The 9686-nt window shown below is 45.2% G+C and overlaps 1 protein-coding gene across 1 annotated transcript; it reads right to left on the bottom strand.

Moving 5' to 3' along the window:
* Positions 1–297: 297 nt before the first annotated feature.
* Positions 298–4647, bottom strand: LOC144164755 (uncharacterized). The gene is made up of 4 exons (XM_077695040.1): positions 4621–4647; positions 1451–1559; positions 1332–1366; positions 298–772 (listed from the first exon to the last, which is right to left on the bottom strand). The coding sequence occupies exons 1-4, from the start codon at positions 4645–4647 to the stop codon at positions 434–436; spliced, it is 510 nt and encodes a 169-aa protein (XP_077551166.1). The 3' UTR covers positions 298–433.
* Between the last annotated feature and the right edge of the window lie 5039 nt (positions 4648–9686).

Raw genomic sequence — 9686 nt, 5'->3', positions numbered from 1 at the left:
CAATGTTCTCATTTTTTATGTGATGTGTATAAAAGATGCAATGTGGGTATATGATATTCGAATACAGAGTTTCTTATTATTCATAACAATTTTGAAACACGAAAACAGCAAACACACTTCCATAAATACCATCAGGTATATTTTCCTCTCTTTGATACCAACCTTGTGCTCGGAATCTATTGTAACCCAATCGGCATCGTTTGTTATAAAGTACAGAAAGACTGTTTTGTGTGCCATATTGCAGGCTTAACTAAAGCCAGTAAGTAGAGAGGAAACAGCACAAGCCGAAGGATCAAAAATATTACAGCTTTGCATTTTTATTTTCAGTACTGCTTTCTGTACCTACAAGCCCATCTATTTTCAGATCCAAGGGGCAAGCTTTGCAACCTTGTTCAAAGTTATACCTTCATGACTATCAACTCGGAATTTTCTTTTATCCAGCCCAGGGCCCCTGGCGGCCGTAGCCGAATCCTCCGTAGGTGGATGCCGCCGTGTACGGAGACGAATAGCGCCCGCCACCGGCAGGACGAGGGTTGGAGTTGAAGACGGCATCGGCGCTCGCTCCAGGGAGCGTTCCGGGTTCGTTGGTGTCGACCATGGCGCGGAATCCGCCGGCGTCAGCGACGTAGTTGACGCGGCGGAAGAGGCCGCTGGCGTCCGTGTAGCCGAACGAGCCAGTCTTGGCGTTGCTGGCGTCTCCCTGCTCCTTGTGGTACGTCTTGGTGCCGAACTCGTCTATGTTGTCGTAGCCGAAGCTGTATGGTTGCCCCGGCTGCGTAGAAAAAAAGTATAAATACGGTGCGTATACTACGACTTTGCCGCCGCTACTAAATTTCCAGAGATTTCTCATGCTGATATAATACACAAGCAGAATGGACAATTTCTCTGAAGCGTCAGACAATGATCGCTATGAGGGGTAGAGCGGCAGTAATATAAGGGATAAAGCGAAGGTATATTAGCTCACCGTTACTTAAGTGAATTATCCATGTCTACCCCGCATAAAGCGCGTTTAAAAATTGTGCAAGGTTCTAGAATGTTGCATAGTTTGTTATGGGCACTCTACAGGAAAAGGTAGGTGTCGGTCTTTCTTACAACGATTCTGCCATTCCTTCTGTACGCCAAATTTCGGCTTAAGAAGTTTGCCGCAGAATAAATATAAACCAAATACATGAAAATACTTCCATGGACTCATCAATACAAGGTGGTGCTGTGGAGTTTACCTGAAATTTCTTCAGAAGTGTTTGTTGCTATAAGAAGAAACAATGTCTTCTGAAATAGGCCTTTATATTTCGCGGGAATATGAACATGAAAAAATAAAATGAAGCACTTACGTAATACTGTTCTTGTCGGGCGAATCTGTTTGTTGCTGCGGTGAAGGAAGGCCCGAAGCCGCCCGCAAATCCACCGCTGTATACACCCCCAAATCCACCAGTGTACCCGCCTCCGTAGCCACCCCCGTATCTGCCGCCGAATCCACTTCCAAGTCCGCTGCCGAAGCTGCTGCCGAATCCCAACCGGCCTCCCGCAAACGCCGCGGGTAGTATGCAGATCAGCAGGACCTGCACGTGGCGTTATCCATCACATAGGAACTTTACAATCCTTTTTATGTTCGTCTTACATGATGTCCGTGTTTTTGCGTGCCTTTTACCAGGAACAAGGTACTGTGCCACGAAGAAGTTACTGAGAGTTCTAGTCTTTTTTTCAGTTTCTATTATAGATTTGGGTATTACACGAATATCTAGTGGCAATTTAAGATAAGATAAAACTTTATTTCAGACAAGCGGGGGGCTCGGAAAAAAGTGAAATTAATTCACTTGACAAAGTCCGAGCCCCGGTTACAGACAGCAACGGGCATCACAAAAGTACGGGCATCACATATAGCGTTAAAGGGACACTGAAGTGAATTTGTCAAGCTCCCGTTTTTGCTTGCACTGTGTAGACTGGCTAAAATTAACACACTATTCATCGTTTATCCGGTTGACAAATCGGTAATTATTTTACAAAGCGCGAAAGAAGAAAAACTACTATGCGCGGTTTGCGGCGGCCGCACCAACTAAAGGCTGTGACGTCAGGAGGGGGGGGCACCGTATTTGGACGATGCCCAAGGTTAGCAATCAAAAGTTTCGGTTTCGGTTTCGGTTCTGTAAAACAACATGCTTCATATCTGATGGCGTTGTTGGATGGGCATTCTCGATTTCTCAATTATCGCCGTACCGCGCTTCTGCCATGTTGTCGGCTGTCAAATGTCTAAGATAAACCTCCCAGGGCGGCTTGGAATCGTAGAAATCACTAGACGAGGCCTACGCAGTGGATGAACGCCCTCCGCGTCACCGTAGACTCTCAAATGCCATGCGCTTTTCCCGCATATTCGAAGCTTGCCTCACTCATGTCTGTTCATAAAAACCTAGTTCGCACCAGGCCAAGGGTGTGCTGATTCAGGCCTGGGCCCACTGCCCGCAAGCAGTCGGTGCTTGTGGCAACAGCACGCCAACGAGAACTCGCTAGCGCGTCATTGTCAGTATGCGCGCGTTCTGCGATCTCACTCGTGGAGCAGTGAACGTTACAGCCCAAAAAGGGTGAACTCAGTTCAGAAAACATCGGCCGCATACGAAAAAATCAACTTACAAAAAAAAATACATGTACCCTCGGGGACTCGAACTTGCGACTTTCAAAACAAATTCCAGCGACTCAGACCGCTAGGCCACGAGCCTTTTTTTTTTTCTTTATTACATGGGAAAATACGCTCTGACGTTGCAGTACGACGAATACAAGCAAACAAAATTATACCCTGAAGTTATGAGAAGCAAATATACATCAAAATTCAGGCAAACACACACAAGCATTCAAAAGAGGGAACCAGTCAGGTGGTTGATCAAGCGAACTATACACACTATGTACAAATGCCACAGTTTCTCGGAAATAAGACTTAGTTGATCTTGGTGGCTCAGCATGCCTATCACATAAGCGGCATCGCCACAGACTGTACAAACCAATCAACACGAACATGTCATAAGGTGGCTCACCGGGATAGTCGAATGGCAAAAATCGGATAGAGAAAGGCGTAATATCCATGTCTTTTTTCAGCGTTCGCTGTAGAATGTCCCAGAAAAAGACAGCATCTCTGCAGTCTACAAAGCAGTGATCAATTGTCTCTGGTCGAGTACAGAGCCGACAGTCTGTCGACCAAGCTATAAACAGACCCCGATCTTTCATCCAAGTTTTAACAGGGAGCGTGCCAGTGTGTAATTTGAAGAAAAATGTTTTAACACCTGGCGGAACACACATTTTACACACTCTATTGAGGACATCCTGGTACGGACACTGTAGGTACAGAACACGACATAGAGGTGTGGGAAAAAGAGCCGGCACTGGCCGGTTTGGATATATAAGGTTTATAATGTATGACCAGTTTACACTTTTATTTATTTTAAGCATTTTAAATACTTTATGTGACTATTTGTTGTATGTCACTCCTGCAGTAAGTGTCCCCCAAACTTCCACAATATCTTACGTCTAGCAATTGCATTTCTTTGACGGAAAAGCGTTCGCAGATGTGCGGTCGTGCTGCTGACAGCTGTGCTTGTTTACCCAGCGCAAAAAGTGCTTCCTGCTCCCTAGTTTTGCGCTGTACGGTAAAAGTTTCAGGTGATTTTATTTTCTTAGTACCTATATTAACTTCGCTGACTCTTCTCCCGCCTTCAATTGGCCTTAGATTTTCCTAGTAGCGTAAAGTCAGCGAAGCGTCGCATGTGCACTTGTGCAGCGCTTGTGTGGAGCGACCCGGACTCTGAGTTTGACACAGTGTACAAACTAACAAAGTAAGGAAAGGCACATTCTTTCATTCACAAAGGTGTTCTGGCTTAGTTTCAAATGAGCGAGCGAATAGCGACGACCCGTCGGCGGCCGGCGGACGAAACGCTGGGCCGACTGACTCGATCGGTAGGTCGGCTGGTCGGCGAACCGTGCAGTAGCGCAGCCATTTTCCAGCTCATCTCCTGCTGAAGTCACACGAAAACGCCACAGAAAATGGGCGAGCGTAAAGAGAGGAGGACAGCATTTTCGAATTGATTTTTCTACTAAATAAATTCGCGTAAACGCGGCCAGAGAGGTCGAAACAATGCCTACGGGCTCCGAACTACAATTTGCGCTAGTAATCCCGCAATGTTTACAAATCACTTCAGTGTCCCTTTAAGAAACTGCGATGAAGGTGCTTGCATCTCTTTTTACCAGCACTGGTTATCGTGTGGCTTTACTTTGAGAGGAATACGTAAATCAGACTCATTGTTTATAGTAGTGAGGTGGGCAACGCAGGCCAACACAATCACGCATAGGTGAAGCAGGAAATTTGGAATTGTGTACACAGTGGTTTGCTAGTGAAAACGCGAAAAGGCTTTAGCCAGTCATCATAAATATTCGTAGCTGCGCAACAGATAAGCTAAGATATTTGAACTAGCAGTCCTTCTTGGGGAACTATGCAAAACAGACGTCAATTACCATTGCTATAAGTAGGACTGGTTCTTTGCTGAGCTGGCATTTATTTTATTGGGCAATATTTCCAGAAAAAAAACCGATTAAAGCTGAAGCCAATGTTAATGCATATTTGAAAGCCACAGAACTTACCTTGCAGAACATATCAGTGGTGGACATCATCGTAAATTATCGCCGACGAACACGTTTGGGACGCAACTTTTGAGGGTAAATATCCACTGGCTCTTCAATGTGAAGAGACGGTCCTGTCACTACTTTGCTGGTTTGAAGGTACACGGGTACACTAGAAGGCACTCAGAGCTGTGACTGGCGATGTCCACGGCAGCGAGAGCTTTTAAAGCCTCAGCAGCGAGGGTGACTTTTGTGTTCATTATGCAACTCATCCGAGTGTCTTTCTCTCGCAGTTTTGCTGTTTATTGCTGCAGTGCCTCTTTCCCCAACATTGCATTCCGCGTGTTCACCTTGAAACCGAAAAGAGTAAAATTAAGGCCGGAGCGAACAGAATGCAGGCGCGTGCGTTAACTGGCTGCTTCTTGGTTGCGTCGTCATTTTAACGCCGTCTTTCCCGTCGCGTCAAGACGTGACGAGTGATTGCTGTAAGCGTCGTTTGTCTCGAATACGTTTGTGCCTTTTGTAATGTTCTTGGTTCAACTGAAGGGATGTCTCGTCCTTTTCGTGTATGTTCAGAAATGCAACGTTCTGTAGCCACCGAATCTGATGTCTCTTTAGAAGACTTTTAATTCACGTTTGACGTAAGAAGACGGCTTTATGTTCTTCACGCACAGCGCTAAGAAATTAGACAGAAGGAATGGCTACGCCCACAATGCCTTCGGGGTTGTCTTCAAAACATATATAAATTTCATGCCAACATGCACCTCACGGTACGAAATAACACCGTGACTCCAATTCTCTAGTGGCGGCGTCAGTGGGGTGAAAAATTAATGGCAGGGTTCTCTTGTTATATGTTCAAAGGGTGTTTGTGGCTGAAAAATATTTCTGCACGTAAAACGAGAATAGAGACATGAGGGTAACACAGCAGGCCTGGGCTCGTCTTTTTGCCTTTTTGCCATTGACCTCGTTGAACAGGTAGTATTTGTTTTTCATTCACAAACAAAATACTAGCCAGCAAAAGAGTCCTATTGTTTGAGAGCTAAGTGCAGCAGTGATTTAACATGCGCGTATAGCCCACAGAAAAAACTTGTGACTGGGCATATTTTATTAGAACATAATATCGGGCATCATAACTACCTGCTTATTTAAACGTTTCAGGGAACGCAGGACCTTCCGAATTTACTTGTCTTGCTTGCGAGTCACGATCTGACTACAGGCCTGACTACAGCCCGGGTACCGACAGGTGGCAGGTCATACTTCGTGGCACGCGGCTGTGGTTTTACTGCAGTGACAAGCTGCAAGCGAGTGCAGCGCGATCGGAGGGGCACAGCTTGTTAGCAGGGAACACGGTAGGGTGCCTCGAGGCAATTGCATGACTGCGGGTGCCGCCCCCCTTTCTGCGCTTTCATGCATCACCCAAGCTTATACCTACCATTTTAGACAGTTAGCGGTGCGGAAGTCTCGTGGCTTTCTGTCTTTCTTATGTCATCCCAAAAAACGCAAGCGCTTTTCTCGCTTCAGTGAGCGAAAAGGATAAGACTATTTCACGTGGCCTAAGGGGAAGTGGGGCTGGCCGATCCCTACCGCATCAGCCCGGTTATCTACCACCGGTTGGTGACGAGAACATCATGTACACTACGTCATCTGTTAGAATAGGTTGCCCAAGAACTTGTTGAGCCTACTGTATCCGCAGATCTCGTCCCCGTACATTTCGCGGTACTATACGGGTGTAAGAGGCATCTTTGTGGACGCACCACATGGACCAAGAAACATATCAAAATTGTCGTTGTTGGCTTTATCGATGCCTAAACAGCCAGCAGCAGCGTTGCGTAGCTTTATGCATTGCGTGAAGGACAGGTAAGTTAGTTTTGGTGGCGCTGTTGTACGGCGAAGCAAAAATAAGAAAAAGGATTTCTTTCTGACGTAATAAATTGTGTATGTGTATACATACATACATCTATACATACATACATACATATTTATTTATTTAGTCTCGTTCATTATCATCATCAGCACCAGCAACACCCTCCAGGTCTACTGCAGGGCGAACACCTCTCTTTCATCAACCTCGAGCCTTTCCTGTTCCGCGCCAGCGAGTGTATTTCTGGACTCCGAAATTCTTTATTTAGTCCCTCCATGGAATAATTGGTTTTCCTTTTTTCTAGACCAGTCTCTCAGCCCCTTATTGTTCCTTATTATCGAAGAGGTCGTAGTGTTCATGAACAAGTGTGCACGCGTCATTTGAGTAGCCCTTGGCAATGGCAATATATCGTTATATTTTTCATACTACAGCTGACAGTTTGCACACACACACAGAAATGGAACGATTTCATGATGGGCTATGTTGCGTTGAAGGATGTTTTTGTCCGACTGCACAATCGACCCTAACTTTCACCTACAATTCAAGCCTAACACACACAAGATTTCCAGGACATGATTAAGTGCTTCCTAACTCGCAGGTCTCGAGTCACTGTTCTCGGTGGTGCCCATTCCGATACTTCTGCAGAAATCTCTGGCGTCCCTCAGAGCTGGGTTCTCCGTCCGCTCCTTTTTTTAATCTACGTAAATGACCTTCCCTCGGGCGTTTCATCAACGCTCCGTCTTTTTGCTGACGATTGCACCATCTACCATCGTATATCAACTAAGAAAGATCAACTTATACTACAGCAAGCCTTACACACAATTGATAACTGTGGTTGTTAGTGGACGATGAGGCCGAATATTTCCAAGTGCAAGTTCATGCCTGTCTCTCGAAAACACACCAAAGTCATCTATCCGTACTCCTTACACTCAGAAAAATTATCGCAAGGCGATTCACACCTATACCTTGCGTTATAATTACAGGCGGACTAGCCTCGACCGAGCATATTGCTAATCTAGCTGCCAATGCCTCAAAAATTCTTGGCTATCTAAGAACGCCAGTGTCGTTATCACCGGAAATCCTTCGCAAAATGGCCTTTGAAATTTTTTTTCGGACTAAAATGGAATACGCATCTGCAATTTGGAGCCCTCCTCAGATATGCCTAATCAATATTCTTGAATCCGTCCAAAATCGTGCCGCAAGATTCATCTCCTCAAATTATGACAAACGTGGTATTATCAGTCAAATAAAACCATCCCTCGGTCGCCCTTTTTTATGAGTTCTACGGAAAATTGCACGTCTTTGCCTGTTTCACAAACTATACTAAAACTTATCGCGCCTACATGGCTCACTTTTACTTCCGCCCTTCACACATGTCGCCGCCTATTTAATCCCATTATTATTCGGCGCGTGTTTCGCTTTACTAACGCTTTTAACAAATCATTTCTGCCTATGACTATTAATGAGTGGAAGGGTTGATGAATGCTATTGTCAGTGAACATGTTGCCTTTATATTTAGAGATTTATGGCTAGCCATTCTTGACTCTTTATCACTCCTTTCCGTTTTTGTTGTTTGTTCGCTGCCGCCTGTGTATGTTGGTTATAGAATTGACTGTTAACCATTTCGCTTCCTATATTATGTGTTTCTTATTGTTGTTTGTTGCTACCTGAATGTTTTTTAATTCAAAAACTGTTACCATGAATTGCCTTTTCAGTGTCATTTGTACTTTGTGTTCCCCCCCCCCCCCACTTCCTGTCTTGAGAGGGGCCCTTAAGGGTAAGTACATGGTGGTGGTGATGACCTCCTCTTGCAGACGTACATTTTTTATTTGCGCATTATTGCATTTTTGAAATAAACTTTGAAATTTTGAAACTTTGAAAGTTTGGGGGTACGGGGTGTTGGTCAGCTTGAGCGGGAAAGCGACAGTGTCACTGTTTCTCCGCTAATATTGTGGCCGGACTGAACGCCTTCGTTTTTAAGAGGGAAAGAGACAGAGCGAGAGACAGACAGCGAGAGAAGAAGAGAAAGAAAATGCGTTTGCTGAGTAACGAATAGGGTGTTTGAGAAAAGGGCGTAAGTTGCGGCAGGGAGCTCAAGAATTTAACTCGAACTCCAGAGTCCCAGATGCAGCAGCTGCTTCTCTTACCCTCTCAATCAGCTCACGTGTGATCTTACCGTAACAAGCTTGTCAATGCTGCCTCCCATTTCTGGGCAGTGGTGGAATATGTTATGTCTGAAGTGTTCTTCACTGAGCATGCTGCTGAACATGGCTAGGTTGCGTGGAAAAAGGCAGATGTATCTCCGAAATGAGCACGTTCCTTAATGTCTGATGTTTCCCACCCATCCTCTTCGCCCATCTACATTGTAGATACATGTGTTATTTTATTCTCGGCCGGGTTTGATAATCTTCGGCGTTGAGACCCCCTTGTGGCACGAGCAAGAATAGTTTTCCCAGCCGTGGGATAAAGAGACGTTCTTCCTAGGGCAGTGTGCAGTCATGGTCACACCGACCACGTGCTTCTTGGTCGTCTACCTCGTTGTCTCCCAGACTATCGTGTATGGGTGTCCATGTGATGTGAATTTTCAATGTTGATTGGGGAATTTTTCCGGAGCGTTTAGTAGTCTTCCGGCAAACAAAAGTTCAATTGATTTTTGAGAGTCTCTATCGATGTTTATGCTCGTATTTGGCTGTTCTGCTCACTCAAAGAGGATGGCTTCAATGTCCGCTTTTTCCGTTGCTGTGTCGGCAGATTGGCATTGTAGTCCACTACGACCCATGATTTGTGCCTTTTGCATCCCGGCGTCAGCGTATGCTGTGTTTTTAGGGCGTTGGTACTTTTTTTCTAAGGAATTTGATCCTGGCTTGTTGCGGCTCCTTGTGTCTGTTTGGATCCGTGTTTTTTGGTACGGGGAGTTTCTATGGGGAGGAACTGGAAGGTCGACATGTTCAACATAGCGTCCAGTAGTTTTTTTTCCGAGAGGGGCGCCTATCTTTTACACGATTACTCGTCCCGATTCCAATTTTTCCAGCCATTCTTTTTGTGCTAGGAGAGTGGCCTCTCTCAATTCTTTAAAAGTGTTATAAACGCCACCTTTGAGGACCTTTCCCTTGGCCATGCAAATTGTTGATTTGAGATTTGCTTTATACGGTGTTTTGACAATAGTGTTTGGTTTTCATGAGTGTCAGCAAATAAATGGTACGTCAACCTTTGCGATAATCAGCTC

The sequence above is a fragment of the Haemaphysalis longicornis genome, unplaced genomic scaffold (assembly GCF_048455015.1).
Source record: "Haemaphysalis longicornis isolate Haplotype H1 unplaced genomic scaffold, Haemaphysalis longicornis Haplotype H1 scaffold_138, whole genome shotgun sequence".
NCBI lineage: Eukaryota > Metazoa > Arthropoda > Arachnida > Ixodida > Ixodidae > Haemaphysalis > Haemaphysalis longicornis.
This window is presented reverse-complemented; position numbering and strand designations above follow the sequence as displayed.